This window comes from Micropterus salmoides, unplaced genomic scaffold (genome assembly GCF_014851395.1).
Source record: "Micropterus salmoides isolate LMB-PRFRI ecotype aquatic unplaced genomic scaffold, ASM1485139v1 Ms_hic_scaffold_10, whole genome shotgun sequence".
In the NCBI taxonomy this organism is placed as follows: Eukaryota; Metazoa; Chordata; class Actinopteri; order Centrarchiformes; family Centrarchidae; genus Micropterus; species Micropterus salmoides.
In genome coordinates, this window is record NW_024040041.1 from 28,235,303 (window position 1) to 28,257,768 (window position 22,466).

A 22,466-nucleotide genomic window follows, 5' to 3' on the forward strand; every position below is an offset into this window, starting at 1 on the left:
TAAAGCCTTGCACTGTATATACTTCAAATACAGATACACACCTATCCTGAGCCATCTGGACCGGATCACCTTCACTCTCTCTGACCGGCTGTGTAACATTACTGTAGAAGAACATCATGCTATCTGTTTCCATCCTCCTTGCCCTCTTTATTTGCCCTGTGCTCACTTCTCCATCTGTCATACTCAGACTCTGCCCTGCTGGCGTCACCTCCAGCCGTCCTCCTCCATCCTCCACCCGGCCCAGGGCGGTGACCCACAGCTCAGCCACAGGAACCTTCAGCCCTGAGACTCTGTGACCAGAGCCGTCAGCAGCTCTCCCACTAGGTGCTAAGAGGGCCTTGCAGAGGTGGAGACATCTCTGTCGCCTCTTTTCAGCTCTGTTTGTTTGTTTATTAAGATCCCAGTTAGCTATATGCATCACAGCAGCTATTCTTTGTTTCACTGTGAAAATAAAAATCAACACAATTCATAACAAGTCCATTATGAGAATGTGTTATCACTACAATAATCTTAGTATTCAGTTAGTTCAAACTAAAAAATCACACGTTAATGGGTCACTTCACGCCAATCACACTAGACACACTCTATCTAGTCATGCTGACCATTTCGTTTTATGTTATGCATAAAATGCTTTCCCAGAGTTCCCAGAACCAAGGTGACGTCTTCAGAGGTCCTGATTTGTCTCACCAGCAGCCCAACACCGAAAGATATTCAGTTTAATACAATGGAAGACAAAGAAAACCTGAAAATATTCCTATTTAAAAAGCTGTGTGAATACATTTTTTGCAGTTTGGGCTAAAAAATGTCTTGATAATCAAAATAGTTGCCGATTTAACTTTCTGTTGTTCGGCTAAACGATTAATCTGTGAATCATTTCCACTCTAGTAGAACTGGCTGATATGACTGAAATCAATATTACGAGAACGATATTTTTCAACAATGTATGCAGAATCACATAAAGCTCAAGCTGATGCAAAATGCAAAGAACTGTGAATTACATCAAAAATCTTCATTCATGTGAAACTAAATTAATTTTTAATGACAGTTTTCTTGGAATCACTGAGTTGGACACCAGAATTTTGTAAAAAAAAAAAATGACAAGATGTAATAACAAAATGATTTAGGACCACAACTAACAATTACTTTCGCAATGGTTTAATCTGCCAATTATTTTCCCTTCTCTTAAATTTACCGAGATACAAAGAGATACAGAGAAAGGCAGCAGATCTTTGAGAAGCTGGAACCAGCTAAATATTTGGCATTAGTGGCAAAAAAAATATTAAAATTATCTATCAATTATCAATATAGTTGTAGAATTGTTGTATCTTTTACAGAAACAATCTTACTTTACACACAGATAACCTCTGTGAGAATAAATGGTAATCTTTACAGCTGTGATATATCCATTACACAATCATTATTGTTATTATTATTAGCATTGTTATTATTATTAGCATTAGTATCATTATCAGCAGGCAGTCGTACAGTCGGCTGGGTTAAAGTCACCAAACAGACTCCAACTCTGCTTCTGTTCCTTCCCCCAACTCTGAGATGATGCAGTGTGTTTGGGCTGCGTTCTGACACAAAGCAAATACGGTGTAATAGATTGCAAATGAACTGCGCCACGGACACCACCAATTAATCAAAAGGCAGATTGTCGTACTTTCTCTGTGCCATTGCAGGAAAAAAAGGGGTGAATAGCACCTCCTTAAAATGAATGGATTGTATCTGCAGTTAATTATCATTTACTACAGGGTCTCTTTGGGATGTTTCCACAGCTTAAGGATACGGCCGGTGAAGTGGAACGGAGAGGAGCTCTGCCGCGATGGAATCAGAGATTGGTCTGCTAGTAATTACACTTTCATTGTAAGAGGATCAATTCTATGTAATCAGAGTGCAATCTCGCCGAAAATCGAGTGGTTATTCAAGCCACTTTAACATGGAAACTTTACATTTTCAAGGGAACAACATTTGTTTGATAAACAGTCAGCTGAGAGCAAGTACAAGACGATGGTTGTAATTACACTGACACACATTTTCTCTACTTTTGCTCTTGACCTCTGACCTCTGGGCATTGCAGTGGCCTGGAAAGTTTAGTCAACTTGTGTGGGGCTTAGTTTCGGTTCTTCAAAAGTAAAAATTATGTGCCTTCATATACTTTGTTTTGTGCAAGCTTTACTCCCAAAACCTAAGATATAAAAAAAAAATAGTCACTATCCCAAGAAATCCTGGCTTGAATCCTGTCCCATGCCGTCCCAGGAAAAATCCTAAACTAGCGTTTTATTTATATACTGATCTATGATTCCCGTTCTGCCCCCTCCCATTGACATTATTTCCCGTCCCGTCCCAGTCCAGTGAAGAACAATGAAAATGACTCCCACAGAAATCCCGTGAACCAAAGGATTCTCGAATAAATTTCAGCCTCTACTCTGTATACCTGTAACAAAGCCAAATCTTATTATATTCCTGCATTTGTATATAACAATCCGATTTATCTTTGGAACTTTTTGTACTGATCGGCATATGTAAAGATTTCAGCTAATAATGACATCATAGATTTTCCAGCAGTCACCAATTTGAATTTTACATAATAAAAGCTTGTAACTTCACACCTTTCAAACGCACAAACATGGCAACAAGTCTATTTTTTGGGTGTTAAAAACCTTATTTCCTTATTTTGATAATCCATGGTTTGGAGAAATTTGCAAATTCAAACCTAACAAACAAAATGTGTAATTAGTGGGCCTGTTTCCAGTCTTTATGATAAGCTAAGCTAACTGGCTGCTGTATCTTCATATCTGTACAGACAAGAGAGTGGTATCGCCTCTTATCTAACATTTTGAACTATACCCATGAAACAGCTGTTATGTCTACTTACTGGAAAACTTAAACTTTTCAAACCTCTCTGCAGTATTATTCTCATCTCTTCTTTCCACCTTCATACCTACAGAACATGGCGCAATACACAGCTTGTGTTTGACGCTATTGCTATCCTGTTTTCATCCGTCACTCGCAACTATGCTTGCTTGCACCGGTTGCTCGTTGCAGCAGAGCCAATTTTCAAGCTTAATAGGTTTTTGGTGGAGTATTCTGTCAAGCCTCTGCGAGCATTTGAACTGCATCCTGCATCAAATGGAAATATGTTGAGAGACGACATGGAAATGCTAATGCTAGCAGGCGGTCAACATTGTCTATCATGTTCTGATGCCACACAGTATGCTTACACAAAGACTGGCCCAGAGTATGTTTTGTATTGATTTGTTCTCTGGTCATGTAGGATAAAGATAACACCCCACCCAACAGGACCAACTGCAGCTAAAAATAACACGTGTAAATCAAGGCTACAGCCACAAACACACACACAAACACACACAGGCACCGCTGGCTGTGATGATGACGATGTGTCGGGGGTCAGAGGGGATGATTATTATGTAGTAACTGAAACGCTGCTCCTCTTTGACGCATGTCCCATCTTCAGTGCGTGTTGTTTTATTTTTTCTAATTTATATCTGAGGTTCTAGTGTTTGGGGGGAGGGGGGGTCTCCACACATAGCGGGTGACAGCATTTATGGGAGAGTGCCACCAAAGTTAACAGCCCCTCTCCCATCGACCAAAGCCACCTCAGCCATTTATCATACACTAAAACCAATTACCGTGCCATCGTACCCGTACTGTCCATCTCACCTCAACAACTCTGTCAGGACGGACGATTGCTGCTTCACGAAGGCATGACTATTGGGGTTTCAAAATGGTGTCTCCCTCTCCTCTCCAAGGGTAAACCTTCATTGTCCTCTCAAGTTTGATTCAGGGTATAGTGTTTTTTTTTATTTGAAAGGATGAGATCCTGCTGTTCAATACTAATGATGGATGCATTTGACACATATTTTTTGTTTCTCTTTATGTTACAACTCTTGGTTTTGTTTAACAAGAACTGATCTGGGGAATTCAAAGTGATTTTACGGTTTTTAAGAGTTTGGATCATGATCTGTAATGACCAGAATCTAGCCAAATGGCCAGCTAACTGGCTAATGAACTTCCCACTATATTAAAAGAGTTGTGGTTTCTGTTCCCAAGCTGTTTGATCTATATGCGGTTGCTTGTTTGTTGAAATGCTGGTTTATACATTAAACATAGGCTACGCATTACCTTCTAGGCAGAGTTTACCACCCCACATGTAATACAAATTTAAAATGGCTTCCCCTAAGAGAATAATTTATACAAGTAGCAATTTAACATGCTACCTTTGTTTAAAGTGCTACACCATAACAGCACCGGTATCTAATTTAAACAGACCAGAGGCTGCACTCAAACATGATCAATGAACTCTAAACTGATACCTGGGTATCAGAGTCTGTTGATGCACATCGCTGTAACTGAAGAATTGTAACAAATGGCTCCGGCCTCATCCTAATCCTGTAATGTCTGGCCTGTAATTTGGCCTTAGTGGTCAATAGAGAGGGCAAGGTGGAGACCAATAAAACAGTTGTGTTCGGCAGTGACTGTCTGCAGTCTCAGCGGAGGTCCAATGAAAGGCAGGCGAGGGCAAAATGAATCGCATCCATCGCGCTGCTGCAGGGCAGAGTGACAGTACAGTGCAATAGAGCTCAGTCACTTTACACAAGCTATTAGATGAGGGGGAGAGGCAGCTCAGAGTAGTGATACCATCCTGACGGAGGAGAGAAGGCTCAGTTTCTACTTCAACAAGTGGCTGCAAGGCCCTGAATGCACTTTCTGTCCACGTTGCTCTCAAGTTGTGACTAACTGTAATCCGGCACATGCAGCTGGATGTACAGTGGATCGGTGTCATAATACAGTGTAATGCCACCTTAGGGCCGGGACATTAGCCTGGGTGGGCATACTCCAGCTGGGTAATCTTTATCTGATTGGACTATGAGACTAATCCCGCTCTTCTCTGCTGCTATGCTCTGCTATCTGCATTTATCATAGGCCTGCCTCTCATCCTGCCCCTCTGCTGTACACGCACACACACAAGAATACACTCACAAACCCATTCAAACATGTTTAGGTACACAAGAACACATATATGCACACACACACACACACACACACACACACACAATACTCCCACATGTTTTCAATGTATGAATGTACACAACATTGATACTCCCACTTGCTTATACATAAAATCATGAGGCAGTATTGTGAACTGTGATATGTGGTGATTGACAGGAACTGTGGGAGGCCATCCTGAAGCCATTTTAGCTATAAAAAAAAAACTCTCTGTTGGGTAAAGAATACTTTAGTGCACGATGGTGCATGTAAAAAGAAAGACTTGTAATGGCTAAAACTCAAATATAAATCTACAGTCAAAAGGAGCATGAAGACAGTAAGTGTTTTGTTGACATGGAATAAGCAAACATTCATAATTTTTGTATCCTGAAAATCTGTCTCAGCAGTGTCCTCCTAGTGCCTGAACATCAGTTTTAGTTGATTAAAATTCCTCTGAGATGATAAAAACGCAAATATGTTCACCCACGTTCCCATCGACTGTTATCTCGCCTTCACAGCAAAAAGCTTTATGAGCAAGAGCCTGCACTTCTGCACTAATTCATATTCTGATTTACAGACATAAATAATAGCAAAGACACTAATGGGACTGTCTATTGGATGGATACTTCATGGTTATGATTATGACAAGAAGCTACAGAGTTTTTAATTCACCAGTAAAAACTCTGTAGCTACTTGTCATAATCAGGGATTACCTTGTAACTACATGGCATTCAGCATCACTTTATTTGAGGTGGCACAAAAACAGTAACTAATAATTAAGTAAATAGTCTTTAATAGGTTTGTGCCATTAATCAGGAACCACTCATGGAGAAAGTGGTCACTATGTCGATTTACAGATATTTATGAAGTAATAATTACCTGATGATTCATTAATACAGCACCTCCCAGTCAGTTCTCTAGTAAATCATTATTATGTGCTATATAGTCCTTAATTCTGAGTTATTCAGAAACTACTTATTAACGACTCATTAATCATCAGTTCGATCGTGATTCTTTCCTCACTCATTCCTTTGTAACTACTGACAATTTTATTGTATTGTAAAGTGTTACCAAACATACTTGCAAGACATTGAAATGTTAGCATTTTCATTGTGAGCCTGAAGTTATTAGCCTTTAGCTCAAAGCACCACTGTACAGAACAGCTTCACAGAGCTGCTAGCATAGCTGTAAATTTGTAAAACAATTTGTTTAAGCAAAAGTTATATCTTCTCAAATGTTAGATTGTGTTGCTTTTCTTTGTCTTGTGTAATGATAATTCAATATATTTGGGTTTTGGAACAAATAATTTGAAGACCTAATACCTCTGGCTGTAGGAAACTGTGATGGACATTTTTGAAAATTTTCTGATATTTTGTAGACAATGCGAGCAGATTAATGATGAAAATAATTCATGTGCACTGTGGCAGGAAATTCCATTACACACATTGTAGTTTAGGTTGTTGTGATCTAAAGAATAAGCATGTTGAATTAGAAACCTTAACCGAAACGTCTCTTCATACAACAGGTAATAAAAGAAACCGCTGTGGCCCTCCTTCATCACAAGGTCCGGCATTTCTCTCCAACGCCTCCTCTCCGACTGTCTCTCTCCTCCTAGCCACTGTGGAGCCTGAGGGCGGCGCTGTAATGAAGATGAATGCCTCAGATTAGCAGCAAACGCAGAGCACTACACCTGGTTGAGAGCACAGCGGCTGCTTTTACAGGCGTTCCAGATAGAACGGGGGAGCGGCGGCCTCCAGAGCACAATTCATCAGAAACACACATGTTTATTGTGTAACACCGCTCATGTCTCACCAGCTGAATCTGTCCCTGCACCCACACTGTTTGTGGAACCACAATCACTGAACTTTTAATACTGTTTCCAGACTGTAAGACTTAATTACACACCTCCAAAGTACTTTGCAACATTAACAGCAGAAGACCAATAGGTGCAGGTTTTACTTCCAAAGACTGTGATAGTCACAGCTGCTGTCTGGCTTTTGGCAGTGGATAAAATCAAACAGCTGAAACAGGACAAAATTGGATTCAAACTGTTCAATGTGCCTTGACCAAAACCTCATCTCCACCTAAACTAGTTTACAAAACTGATATTAGGAGCAAAATCTAGAAGGAAACCAACACAAAACAATTAAAAATGGACATCCAACTGGCCTTAAAACTTCTGCAGTAAAGTTAAAAAAGGGACTGAACTAAATGTTATATTTTCATTAAAGTTTGAATTGGTATCAAACTTCAGGACTATGAAAACAGCAGCAAGTGATCTAGAGCTGCAACACCTGATTATTTTCAATATTGATTATTCTGCCAAAAACGTTTTCAATTAATCCATTTATCATTTAGTTTAGGCTATAAAATTTTAGAAACCAATTCCACAGAGCCCAAGGTGACATCTTCAAATGTCATATTTCCGACCAACAGTCCAAAACCCGAACAGATCCAGTTTACTAAGACATGAAACAGAGAGAAGCAACAAATTCTCCCACTGGAGAAGTTGCAACATGAGAATGTTTGGATGTTTTGCTGCAAAAGCGACACAAACAATTAATAGATTATCAAAAGAATTGCCAGTTTGTTTACTGTTGATCGACTGATTACTTGACTTATGGTTGCAGCTATTTTGTGATCTTTGAAAGACATAACAGGTGACAGTAAGAATAGTACAGAATAGTGTCTCCTGTTAAAATCATCTGATCTCAGAAGTAATTGTATATATGATAGAGCTAGATATTTATATATACACAGTGGATATATGTAACAGACACACTGATATACAGTCACACGCTGTTGGAGATGTTGGAACAACAGAAACACTTGAAATGACCGGCAAAGCGAAAGCGATAGTCAGTGGCAGTGTTCTGTTACCTGAACCCAAACCCAACTATCAGTATTTTGCAATGTTTAACATGACCCCAATCTTATCCTTACCCTAACCAGTTATCTCTCTGCTTACGCCAACCACAGAGGGGGGTGCTATGCTGGAAACATTATTTCAAAGTGAGGGGGAAACACAATCTTAAGGGGAACAGACTCAAAACCAGCTAAAAAAGAGCAAAAACTACCTGAAACCAAAACTACGCTCTTGTGCAAGACACAAAATCCTTTTATTTTCTAGGAGTGAGATTATTGTGTTTCTCTGACAAGCGGTGAGTGAAGCAGAGGTCAAGGTGTTGAAGTACCCAGTGTGGGTATTCCCATTTTGCTTTTTTCACAGATTCTCCTCTCCAGTTGCTGGTTATACAAACACAAACCGTCGCCCACCTGTGTCCACTCCATGAGCAGGATGTGTGGGCCTGCGCTTCCAAACGCACAGTCTGTGTTCTCTGCTGTGATAAGGATGGCGTGACTACTTCAATCACCATCACTCATTTAAGGAAAGCTGGGGGAAAGATGAATACAAGTCATCTTGGCACTTTGAATTAATTGAGCTGAGCTGCGAACCGAAGCCTAATTAACATCTGAAATGTTAAACTTGATATCACTCCTCCTGATTATCTACGCTGAAACAAGGCTGGGTTTGCAGCATGCAGCCTGCTTATCTCTGCCTCTCTCCAGCTGCATCCGCTCTGTACTTTCCTATTTTTTAATTTCCCAACGATTTTTGGTCTAAAATGTGCAAACTACCTATAATTAAATGTACTCGCTTTTTAAGACCCAATTTCCTGAGCAGGAAGTCATTTGAATTAGAATTTAAATGAATCTGACCTCGGTAAGTAAATTCACTGGCCCCCTTTTTCCACTCCCTTGTCTCTTCTGGGCCGGGGATCATTCATGAATCACAAATGACAAATCTGGGTTTATTTCCTGCCATTTTGATCTTGGATTCAAAGGGAGTTGCTCATTGTGCCTATACAAAAGCGACACACAAGGAGCCAAGAGTGTGATGTTTTGATCTTGTCTTGACTCTTTGCTGTTTTGTTTGCCAATTAAATAACGGCCTAGCAGGGATAAAGGCCAGCCACTGTCACAATTACTCTCCAGCTGTGATTAATCCTATGTGCATCAATGTAGTCACTGTAGGAACAGTTAATACACCAGAGCACTGTATCAGAATTCAGTCTCTTTTATCTATCCAGGCAAGGTCACCATGAGCTCTTTTCCCAGAAATACTTTGTTACACTTTCACAAACGTATAAAAGCACTCACGTCTGGAGTCGCACTAGTGAAACCACAGTTTGCTGTTGTTGACACCTGAGCAGCTTCTCAGGAACAGCTGAGGTGTTAGCGCTGTGATCAGAAGTCGAGGTGGATACCAAATTAAACTTTTTTGATAGCGGTGCCAATGGGATATTTGTACAGATACTTAAACTAAAATGTTATCCTTACTCTGCTGGAAAGGAACAGTTTCTCTCATTTAACAAATCGGTAAATGGCCATGCACTTACATAGAACTTTGATCCAAAGCATTACATTACACATTACAATTAGTCTCTCATTCACCCATTCATACACACCAATGGAGGCGAGCTTCCATGGAAGGCACTTGGAAATTGTTGCTTATTTACACATCCAGCGGTTATGGAGGAACATTATCATTCATTTGGAGTTGTGCTTGTGTCACCTGATGAATGTAAGTGAAATGTTCACTCTCTTGTAGCTCTGTTTTTGGTCTCTACCAAACTCCTGATGGAAATGTCTGGCTACTTAATGCTTCACTATGTTCACCAGCTAGTCTCTAACTGTGTCTGTCTGCTGAGCAGGATGTGTACAGTGTGTTTTTAGAGCTTCTTCACTGAAAACAGCTGCCTGTTGCAGCCAAAAATAATGCTATGAGAGTGAAACAAAATAGTAAAGTTGCAGCCACAGATGAACAATGAGCTAAAACTCAATATAAAGCTCTATAAAGCTGAGTTGAGCCGCGGACTCAGGTGATAATTCTCGCATCAGTACGAGCGACATCTTTCACATTGTCATGTCACACATTGTTATTGTAACAATGTGGATTATAGCCGCTTTAAATTGGACTTGTTACTTCAAACCAGATCTTAAGCTTTGAACGGAAAGTGTACAGAGCCTTGCTGCTTATCACAGCCAGAGGAGCATGAAGTCAGACTGCGCGGCCTTTCAGAATCTCACAGCCAAGAGGATGAGCAGGTTTGTAACTCTCGGCGCCCTCACAAGGTTAAAGTGCTGCACTCAGAGTCAGTGCTCAATGCCTCCACTGGAACATGACAGGAAACACGCCGCATCCCTCTGACGGGGCAGATGCAGGACGTCGTCTCCAAACCTGTTCCCAGGACATGAGGCTGTGTGACATCTCAAAAAGTACCGAACCCAGCCAGGGCAAAGGTTACGTGATGAGCAGAGTTACTAAGCCTGGCCATCATAAAGGTTGTCAGGCGGGTCAGGCTCGCATCTCTGCTACCGTGACTTTACTTTTGGGGCTTTGTTATGAAAATAAACACCCTGTCCAAACTGCCGGCTCACTGTCACATCCTCTTAAACTGGACAGAACCCCTGCAGCGTCCTTTAATTAGTGTTAGAGCATTGTATTGGTTTGCCAATACATCAGGCTGATATATGATGAAGGTTCCCTCCTAACTACAGCTTGTGAATATGTTATTATTTCATTATTTAAACTCTAATGTCTGACTAGAGAAACTGTTCCAGAGTGGTGTGGGAGGCTTTTATGCAACAGCTTCAGGCTGCAACCAGAAAACTGCTTCACCCTGCCTGCAGGAGCTGAACACCCAAAAATAACGATATTAGTCTTTTGACTCCTTAAAATGAAGCAGTGTCTCCCAGCATGTGTCACATCAAATCGAAAAGGTGATTATTCTTTGTGAGAAGTGAAACTATCCAGTATTTCACTGGACAAAAAGCCAAAAGTAGAGAAAGGTTAGAACAGCAAACAGAAACTGTGGAAGCAGAATTCTCTCCCTTTAATGATTCAACCAAGCTTTGGATTGATTTTTTAGTCTTTACGGTCTATATCCAACTCTTAAAATGAAGTGTCTATTAGCAGCAACCATGTCACAGCTTGCATGTGTCATTCCAACCACAGAGTGATTTTTCTTCAGATTGTTTCATTAGAGACACAAGGAAGTAAAATGTCCGGAATTTTACAATAAAAAACAAAAATGTGAGGAGTATTAGAACAAGAAACCCATTTGTTTGAAACAGAATGAGGATCTTTCCTCTCTCCTGTCTTTTAAACCTGCTCACTCAGATTTATCTTGCAACCCCTTGGTCCCAAGACAGAGCATTTCTTGGAATTTAGGAGCATGAATGCAGTCCGATTTGCTATTCTGGCATTTAAACAACAGTTTCAGTCAAACCCTGCTGTGCATTTCATGTGGGGAAACAGAGGCACTGAAGTGCTTCCTCACACTGCAAGTGGCATGGAATGAAAAAGTACAGACAGCTTGACATCCAACGATAAACACGTGTGTTGTGGCCTGCCAGGACAACACTGACAGCTTTAAAACCTACAAATGAAACCATGGTGGAAAAGTTTGTTGAGCACAGCAGAGAGTTTTCTCTTACCTTCCAAGCAGCACGTCCTCCACAGCCCCGAGTGGGTCATCACCTCCTCGTTCTTCTTGCTGGTCTCGTTCTCGCTCATGGACTTGCTCCTGCAGACGCCGCGGGAGTACAGCCAGTAGTCCGTGCCGACCGCGATGGTCATGAGGCTGAAGGCCGCGAAGGCTCCCACCGTGGTCAGCAGCATCTGGACTCCGCGGTCGAACAGACCCATGTTTCCGCATTCCATGAAAGGGGGACCCCCTTTCCTCTTGATATACAGGAAGTAAATATTTGAAAATTTGCGGGACCAAACCAAACCGAAAAAACGGGATATACTCGAGCGGAAGGAGAGGGAAGAAGGAGGAGGAGGATGCGGTAGGAACCTTATGGTTGCGTTTGGGTGAGGACAAACCCAAGAGAAAAACTGAGGTTGGAAGGGGGGGGGGGGGGGGGGGGGGTCAAGAGGGGAAGAGGCAGTGATGTCTCTCCTCTCTGTTTGTTCTTACTTTGGGACCCAAAAAAGAGGGGGAAAAAATCAGGTTTGAAGAGGATGACAGCCCTTTCAGCAGGCCTTCAGCTGCAGGTGTAGCAGCAAAAAAAAAAAAAAAGCTACAAACGTGAATAATAACACTGAGCTATAAAGGATTAATTAAGCCTGCAGTGGCAGAACCCGAGCCTAAACATGGAAGTGAGATAACCCAAACTGAGGTTTATTCTCTACAGGCCTGCAGAAGTAAATAACAAAACCGTTTCTTTACTTGTAAAGGTTACAGCTAAGCACAGAGCTGAATTAACATGAGCTCAAATGGAGCACAGAGGTGGTTGGGGGGGCGGTGTTAGAGTAATGGCAGGCTTACAGTACAACAGTTCAATATGTCTGTTACAGTGAGTTACAGTTACTTTAGTCAGAGGTTATAACATTGCATTTACATGTAAGAATTCTGAATTATAGCTTAATATACTCAAAGCTATTCTAAAACTATTATTATTAGGCTATTATAATTATTATTAATAATAATATTCTAATGTGTTTTGTAAGTCAAAAGGGGGAAAAGCAAGGAGATAATAAACTGGGGAGGGAAAGGGAAACGAAGGACAGCAGGGAAATCTATCATACTAATGGAAATAAAAAAGAGTAAACAAATGGACTGATTCAAGTCCTGTCAAGAGGAAAGAAAAGCGATTCTCTGGGTGTTTTATAACGACCTATTGTGAGGTTATAAGAAGATGTCACGCTGGCTTCTCACAAATCAACCCTACACACGATGGAATGAGGAAATTAGGTTTAACAAATTAATTAATTAATTAATTAATTAATACGCAGGCTTTAAAAACACACACAAACAAAAAAAAAACCCGATAAAAACCTAAAAAATAAAATAAAATAAATTAGCCGCGTAGATTTTCCTTTTTCCTAAAATTTTGATCCCCAGTTTCCATATGTAGCCCTATAGCTCTGGGAAGGTTTCCGCCGAAAATGGGGGTCTGCGGTCAGAGGAGGTTCGCTCGTCGACGATCCGGAGAGAGCGGGGAACATCCAGCAAGGCAAGCCGACCATCACTCGACATAGAGCCGGCAGGAGGAGGACGAGGAGTCGGTGCGGGCGCCGCCACAGCCGAGGAGGTTTCTTCCGTGGATGGAGGAGGATGCTGCTGCCGCCGCTGCTGCTGCTGCTGCTTGGGTATCCAAATTCACCGTGGCAGTATCACACCCAGGACGGTCCCGTTTGGTTAGCCCTTGCGCCATGTAATAGGTAGAAAAATAAATGATGATGAATGTTGCAATCCCCCCTGTTTTACCCTCCTCCTCCTCCTCTTCTTCTTCTCCTTCTTCTTCTTCTTTCTCTGCTTGCGCTCTCGGATGCGGGTCTGGCCGCTTACAGGAAGAAAAAAAAATTACACAATCAAAGAGAGAGCGAGTTGCACAGATCCACAGACAGAGCTTGTGTTGTCACGATGTCAGTGTCAGCGGCGCTATACATTCAGGTTAGACTCTCTCCCCGCTCCTGTTGGATGATGAGAGGTGCAAAGAAGCTGCTCCTTAATTTCTTCTTTCTTTATGGCGATGTTTTAAGGGCCCACGCTGCACGTATGTGTGTGTGTGTGTGTGTGTGTGTGTGTGTGTGTGTGTGTGTGTGTTCTGCAGCAATGGAGGCTCGCTGCTGGAAAGATTTTAAAGATTTTAATTCCGTTTCTGTGCGTCGAGGGGGCGGATGGAGGGGGTGTTGCGATGGTGGACTCTCTCTCTCTCTTTGAAAAGGTAGATGGGAGATTTCTGAATTACATTTGTGCATACAGGCTGAGATTTATTGTATGATTGTCCAGTTCAAATGTTGCAGCACTCCTTTGGTGAACTCTTCCCTGAAGTGATCTCGCTAAATGTCCGACTTGAGGCTCCACTTCTCTCGCTTTTTACTCGCCCTTGTCATTAATAACGGCGATTTCAGGCTGCAGCTCACAGCTTTAAAAAGGCAGATATGGTGTCATCCTCTGATTAGATGATTCTCTGTGAATGACAGTTAGCAACGAGTGTGAGGCTGGAGTCTGATGTTGGTCACGCTGAGGGTTTGAATTTCTGAACTCAACGTTGAATTCATTATGATCTTAAAAAATACCGGCTCCTATGTTATTAGTGTGCAGTGATGTGTGTGTGTGTGTGTGTATATGTGGGTGAGAGAGGCTGTGGTGCTGAAAGGACAGCTCCCTCCAGCTCTGCGCTGCCTCTGTGGAGTTTGTCGCACCCTGCCGTTCAAACATCTTTATCACAACCAATAAAATATCAATATCCAAGGACAGTCAACCTTTCTGCCCTTGTTAAAATCACTTTTCAATGGTATTTTGATCTCTCGTGCATGTATAATTGTCCCTCTAGTTGTAATGTCTTTCTATTTCTTGTTCTTCCTTTTTTGTGTTAAGAAGCTGTGTGCCTACCTCTCTCTCTATCTTCTCCTCAGGCTTCTCTGGACCATCTGCCATCCTGGGATCTCTCTCTCTCTTTCCTGGCTGTCAGTGCCGCTCTCCAGATGTTTTGGATGTGGATCGTTGTCCTCCAGGAGATTCAGGCTCTCGTCTCTCTTTCCCTCTTACCTCCTATCTGTTTGAATGCTGTGCTTGAGTTTTACCTCATGTGTGTTTGTGCCGTCTGTCCTCTTCCAGGTCTCCGCGGTGGAGAGGAGGTTGTGTGGCCCATGTATGTTTGACAACACCTGGAAGTTGCCCGGCGTCCTCCCATATCCATATATATCCTTATATATTTACACTCCATCTGTAATTTTGTCAAACTGAGTAGCCATACTGTAATTTTATTAGGTTGGTCTATTCTGTGCACACATCATCTATTTCCTGTTTGTCCATCCTGGGATAGGGATCCCTCCTCTGTTGCTCTGTTGAGGCTTCTTATGTTTTTTTCCCATTAAAGGTTTTGTTAGACCTTTTCCTTATCTGAATCAAGTGTCTAAGGACAGAAGAGGTCGTACTGATCTTAAACCTGAGGCCAATTTGTGATTTTGGGCTATATAATATATAGTTGATTTGACTTGATTACACATGGTTTGCAACACAGTTCTGCCATGTTGTGGAGTTTCTGCTTAGAGCAGTAAACAAACAAGAGGAATTACATGTATATACACGTATTGCTGCCTCATTAAAAAGTATTTCTTACTTATGTATGTGAAAAGAGGTCCGCATTTCTCCATATTCACTTTAAATCTGAGATTAGACGTGCAAATAAGAGCAGGATTTTGTAACATCACAAGTAATTTGGATGTGGAAGGATGTGCTCATACACTGAGAATGGACTACAGACTGACTGATGCTGGGGTTTTGAGGCCAATACTGATATTTTAAAGAATCCAATAATTATATTTTGGCCATAGTATTTTTTTTCAACGAGCGCTTGTCATCTGGTACATTAATGTTCTGTGGGTATCTGTGGCAGTAGGATGCATGAAAAATCAACTTCTCAGTGATCTTTGGTGGACAAACTATGGGTGGTGAGACTGTTTATAAATGACGTCAAACCTAATTTGGTATTACTGGAGTGCAATTTCTTGTTACTTAACGATGGACGTAGATTGATACCAAAATCTTTAAAATAAGCTAATATTGGCTGACCGCCCATATTGGCCTGGATGAGCTGAAGTAAGGGAAATCTTGTGTCCAGCTATACTTTTGAAATAAATACGATTTGCATATTCATAGATTCTGGATTTTTCAATGAGAGAGGAGTATAATTTTAAGAACTTTTAACCAAGATAATAAAAAAATATAGTGGAAAATCCATTTCAGGTAGCCTACAAATTATCATTCAAAGCAGAGTATTTTATATGACTACAAACATGTCTGGAGGGGATCTTGTAAATTTCTTCTAATTCTGAGGTAAAGAAATAATTTTCGATACAAAGAAATGAAATGGACTGTTAAAATGAAACAGTATTTTGTGCATGTACAACTGACAATAGTGTGAAAGAAGTATTCAGATCCTTTACTCAAGCAAACGTACCAATACAACAATTTAAAAATACTCAAGTACAAGTAAAAGCCCTGCATTCAAAATCCAACCTAAGTACAAAAGTATTATCAGCAAAATGTGCTAAAGTTTTCCAGTAAATTGTCCTATTTCTGACATTGTTAATACTGATGCATTAATGTTAGAGGAAGTTCTGATACTTTAACTTCTCTCGGCCTCAAACTGTTATGTAAATGAAACCATTTGAGAAGTTTAAAGGCGAAATGTCTCTTAGTGGAACTCAGACTCAAATGTGAACTCTGAAATAATTCTCTATGGAAAACACTGCATGCATCTGACTGGCAGGAAATCTTACTGATGGTTTATATCACTCTTTTAATTGAAATTTGCTTATGAGCTGATAGAAAGCTCAGTCCATTCATCAAAGACTTCCCAGAACAACATCTGTTTAAGAATTGCTCCCATGTTCTTAAACAGACTAAAAATTGTCATTTTCATGTCAGAGTTTTTGCCCACGTCCACATTTGCGCCTGTGTCAGCGCATCGTGAGCGGGCTACGCTTTTTATTTTTGGGTCGAGACACAGCTCTGATGATGGGGATGGAAAATGTTGTTCAGCTGCTCATGTAACCAACAATGTCAGAGAGAGAGCGCCTGTGCAGGTTGGTCACAAGTCTCCTTGTGAAAAAAGTCATCATCACGCTTCTCTCAGGCCTCAGGGCCACATGTCAGATACTCAGATGATCCGGTCAGAGACATGTTTGGACAGGCTGATTTCTGCAGCTCTTAGTTCAGCATTTATCATCCCTGAGCCGCTGAGTAGCTGCATGTTGAAACATGTATGAGATTGAAATGTTTAATGCAGAGTATGAAATCAAAGCAGAGTCAAAAAACCTTGGCCAGAACACAGGAATTGAAAATCCCTCTAACCAAGTGTAGATCAGGTAATACATAAGTACAATCTGTAAATACTCCATTACAAGTAAAATTCCTGTATTCAAAATGTTACTTAAGTAAAAGAAGAAGTGTATTATCAGCACATTTACTCAAGGTATCAAAACTACTCCTTATACAGCATAATACCCTCAGTATTCTTCGAGGTGGAGCTAATTTTAACTACTTTTTTTACTTTTTTAAAAAGTAGTTAGAATTTGTACTTTTTACTACTCTTGGGTAATTTATTCTATAACAATGCATTATAACTGTGATGTAGTATCTTGTGTATACCAACACTTTTCCCTGAAGAGAGACCTTGAGCTCTGACTAAAGTCCTCTCTGATTCCTACCGCTCTGCCAGGATTTGGGACACCCTTCGCTTTCATTAAACAATTATCCCTGACAGGCAAATCAGGTCCCAGGCCAGCACCCACACTGGTCCCACGTGGACTCTTTATGCCAATCTGACATTAACTCAGGAAGCTGCAAATCCAGCCCTAATCGGGGCCTTGTTAGAGCGCCCCTCGAGCATTGGCTCAGGGAGTGCTTTCAGTAAATTGTGCTCCAGAGTAAAAGAAGAAGTAGGGAGGGAATAACAACAGGGGCTCTCTTAAAGGTGGTCGCACTTTGAACGTTTCTATCCCCAGTAATTGAACCAGATATGAAAGAGTGAAGTTGAGGATGGGTCTTCTGGACTGCAGGGTTAAAAACATTTCTTCCCTCCAGGAAGGCAGATACGATTACACAGTGAGTAATTAGAAGTGGTTGGAGTTTCTTTAACAATGAATAATATACAGTATATGTTTTATGGATTTTATGATGGCAACCAACAGACTTTTGTGTTCCTCATTATCTTTGAATTGGACCGTTTCCATGAAAAAATGACTCAGGGTAAAACAAAACAGAGGTAAATTGAGATTGTTTGTGGTAGCACAACTCAAGTTATTTACTTAAAGCCCACAGACTTTGTTTGATTATCCCTCACTTTCCTGTTTTTTGAACTAGCTAAGGTGGGACAAGTAAGTAAAACACTATAGCTTACAAGCCATGGAAGCATGTTTTGTTAGCAGTGGTGTTGAAAAGTAAAGACCACCACCAGCATTTAAACAGAGTAAGTTTTTAATGTGATGCAGCCAGTTATTTCGCTGTCTAGTCTATTTGATGTCAGCAGTGTTTTCCCTGGTGGATGTTTGTTTGGTAGTTCATTCAGCAAGTCAAGGTGCAGGAAAAGACATGTGTCCTTGTTTGAAGAGGAGAGTTTAGCAGGAAAGCTAATGGTATAAAATGTGTGTCTCTTGTTGCGTAGCTGTTGGCAGCTGTTTTTTGACTTCATGACTATGACAGAATGGTGAAATTACCAGTTTAAAACAATGTTATTTTCTCAATGAAAATACATTCCCCATCTACTAAAACAGGGAACTGACTGTGTTGTAGCTGGTAATTGTTTTTACTCAAATGAGAACACAGGACATGCAATTTACAGTGCAAGGGTTTCTAATGCAGTGTCAATCACTGCTCATGCACATGTGCAGCTCCCCTCCTCAATATCTTCACCGTGCCTTTAGAAGTTTTGCAAACAAAACGGCTGAGAAACAACGACCAGCAATGAAAGAACTGCCCATCCCTCCTTTGCCAATGAGAGCGTATAGTCCCAGCTCCACACAGAGCTTTGGGCTCATTATGTTCAATGCCATGGTGCTCGTATCGACAAGTGACACAGAGGCATGATGAAAAACAGTGGTGAATAACTTTTGAGAGGGGGCAGTGGTGCACTAGCCTCTCATCCTGCTGTTAAATATCTCAACTGGCTATGAAGGCGAACTCAAGCTTATATAAGACAGGAAAGGTAAGTCAGGAAAGTACGAAAAAGACTTACGAGCTACAGAGCAACTGAAGGTCGCTGATCGGGAAAAGGTCCACTGCCAAGAAATGTGCAACTTCAAAGACGAGCTCCAGAGGGGCCTCAACAAGTGTACAGATTAAAATTGTGCCTGAACTCAAAGCCTTTGAGGGACAGAATGGGGCATTTAAAAGTGATAAATACTAAGTTGAAATCAGCTGCAAAAAACTGACGTTCAAAGATGTGTCTGAAAAGAACAAGTCTTCCAACAAGAACATGTGACTTGGAAGAGGATTCAGACTGTCTGGATACGCTTGGAGCTGTACTCAAAGCTGTGGAGAGGGAGAACTGGAACTTGATTAGTCAGCAAGAACAACTTCAAATGAACTGCAAAGAGAATTACTTGACCTCCAACGATTTGTCCAAAAAAGGGCAAGGCTGAGAGCGCAGAGAAAGTCACTGTGATACAAAAAGAAGATGATGTCTGTGCCCAGGAGGAGCTAAAGACCTCTGAGGGGGACATCTTCCAGCAAGAAGCATGTAGCCTAACTTGGAGAGCAAGAACAAGGTCTTGAGCAATGAGGTGGGTCAGCTTAAAATTAGCTTTGAGCGTAGAGCTGAAATGTACAGTACATGGCAAAGAAGAAAGAAAAAGAGGCCCTGCAAAAATATAATTCAACCTGAAGCTCCAAAACAAAATGGATTTGTGTATACAGCAGCAGCTGAATGCCTCTGAGAGGGAGAAGGTCCTCCGCCGAGAAGTGGATGACCTTCGAGAAACTCCAAAAAGAGCATGATGAGGATACTAAAGAGACAGAAGACATGAAACTGTGCTTTGAAGGAAAGACCTTGTGATTCAATTAATGTTTCAGAAGTTAAAAGGCAGAAAATGCTCATAAGGAGGCCCTTGAGAAAGAATAAAAAAGCAGGCCCTCAACATTAAGGTGAGACAGAAACAGTATTTACAACATCCTTTCACTGAAGCTGGAGGAAATGATGTCATGCTATGAGAAAGAGGCTCGCCCAAATCTCCCTGTCAGGTTCAACACAGATGAGAACATTATTGATGAGAATTCCCAGCCTAAGGAGCGCAAAGGGTGGAAGATGCTTATAAGATCAAAGAAGAACATAAAACTCTTGCACAACTTCCACTTTAGTAGTTCGACAAAGCTTGTAATTATCATCAATTTGGCAATGGGAAGATGGGAAGAGTGAGGGCGTGCCATAGTCGTGAATTTGATTCCCTCTAAACTCAGTTCGCCGGTGAATCTACATTTCAACCATCATACTTAGTCTAACTCTAAATGGGACCAAAATTTACTAAATGTACACTGTTCTGGAGTTCCTTCAGTCTGATAACAGTTTGCACTGGTGTGCAACGGGCTTTGAGGTTTGTTTTTTGTTACCCGTTAATTGTCAGCAAGGTGTAGATCACCTGAAGGCACCACCCTTTCAATAAACCTTTTACTACATGTTCTTGGGGTGTGGCTGCTGCCTGAACTTTAAACGCTTTATTATCGCTACCCCATAGTTTCAACCTCCCTAAATTTAAAACCCAGCTGACTGCCGGTGCTTTGAAGGAGTTAAGTAGCCTACAGAAATGGGTGATTCAGTCTCGTGATGTGGAGAAAGAAAAACGAAACCAAACACACCCAAGAAGTTCTGTCAAGAAAGTTGTGAATCTCCAGCACAATAAACGATCAATTTTTCCAGTGTTATTATTTTAAATTTAACCGCACAGGTAATACGACAAGCTAAAGACACGAAACTAAAGGTTGAGATTATACACTAATTAGGAAAGTATTAACTGAGGTAATCAAGTGAGAAGTAGAGTCATTTTCTCATAGACTCCAATGCAATAGGGAATTTGCAACCAGTGGAGTCGCCCCCTGCTGGCGGTTAGAAAGAATGCAGGTTTAAGGCACTGACTCCCAAAATTACCTACTGTGTATGTCCGTACTTCAAAACTACATAGATGTCTGGTAGAGAGTACCAGCGAAAGGCCTACCAGACCGGTAGTGTAAATATAGGTCATAATAAGCTGCTTGTGCAAACAACCTATACAGTGGTATTTGGGGGATTCAGTCTCAGTGGATTACATGTCTGGCTGATCTGGAGTTTAAAGAGAAGGTTCAAATTATTTTCCCGAAACATTACACATATGCCCACGCTAAACTGAAAGAGTTATTAGCTGCTATAATCATCCCTTCTCTTTCTTTAATAAAGGTATAATCTATTACCATGTTTTCATTGCAAACAATCTAAATAAATAAATGAGTGAGATTCCTGAATTCCTTATACACATTTACTGGTCTCCGTCCTGTTCCAGCTCTGTGTTCTGCCGTGTAACTGTGTGCTCTGCTGTATGTTTTGATGCTGCCTTGCGTGTGTGAGGACACTGCCATGTCAGCAGCGTTTCCCTGATCCCTGAGTGTCGACACTGAGCTGAGTGCAGCTGAGTGAGCATTTTGACACGGCCCCTCTCACACGTTTGTTCCACTATACCTGTGGGGACATCTCATTGACATAATGCATTCCCTAGCCCCTTACCCTAACCTTCACCTTCACAACCACATGTCTAACCCTACCCCTGACCTACTTGTAACCCTCAAAAAGCAGTCTCTACCTCTGGGAACCTAAATGTTTGTCCCCACGTTGACACAAGACCCTATGGGTTCTATAGGTGTGCATTCAGGTTAAAGTCAGGTTGAAGTCCCCAGAGGGATATAAGCACATGAAACACACACGTTCTGCATTCATGTGGTGTTGGAATAGTCAGAAAAAATAGTTCTTGACTGGGAAAATTCACTTGAATGCCACCTCAAGTGGGACCAACAACTCAGAAAGTCTGCACAACTTGCAGAGTTGATGTCATATTACGCAGAAACATGGGGGGCAAATGTAAATGCTTTTTATTAATTCATGTATTGCATTTCAAGTTTTTGCTCACATGCCTTGTTGTAATATGGTAGGCTATTCGGTTGTAACTGTCAGTTGCTGACGATGTAGATTGCCCAAGATTAGGCTACTTATTTATTAGTATTAACCTTGGTAACAAGTCAGGTAAAGCAATATTTTAGTGGTTTTAGGGAATGTAGCCTACTGGTGCAACAACAAATCTGGGACAAAATCATTACGTATCAAACTGTTTAAGCTTACTTGTATAGGAACATCGCAGAGGCTACTGTACATAACAACCTATCACCCAGAGACTAGTATACAAAAATGTTTCCACATTATGACTTAAAGTTCTTGAACACACCGAAGTGAGTTATAAAAGTTGTGTCCCCGCCTTAACTCCCTACAAGAAAGCGAAAACGCAAATTTACTTTGCTTTGGGTCTACATACATTTGGGTATCATTATATTTCACCGGATCACCGCTTTTCCTTCCTCGGACCACTTCTGATAGATACTGACCACTGCAGACCGTTTTTAAGATGCTCTGACCTTGTTTTCTAACCATCACAATTTAGCCCAAAGTTGCTCAAATCCTTACAGTTGCCCGTTTTTCCTGCTTCTAACACATTCACTTTGAGCTCAAAATGTTCACGTGCTGCCTAATATAACCATAGACAGTATGTTACTGGATGAAGCCACCCAGCTGGTTTGAATGGAGAGCAGTGAAGCCATCAGTCTCGGACCAATAGAATACTAGTACAGCGCTACTTCCTGTTGGCACAGCCGTCTACTGCGCATGATCGCACAGAATAACCGTGGCTTAATGACGTAGAG

At 41.2% G+C, this 22,466-nt stretch overlaps 1 protein-coding gene across 1 annotated transcript in view; it reads right to left on the bottom strand.

Moving 5' to 3' along the window:
• Window positions 1-11,917, bottom strand: part of cacng2a (calcium channel, voltage-dependent, gamma subunit 2a) — a 74,700-nt gene extending 62,783 nt beyond the window's left edge. Inside the window, exon 1 of the mRNA XM_038706759.1 lies at window positions 11,512-11,917. Coding sequence (XP_038562687.1) covers window positions 11,512-11,737 — 226 coding nt within the window. The 5' untranslated portion in view covers window positions 11,738-11,917. The remainder of the gene's footprint in view (window positions 1-11,511) is intronic.
• Between the last annotated feature and the right edge of the window lie 10,549 nt (window positions 11,918-22,466).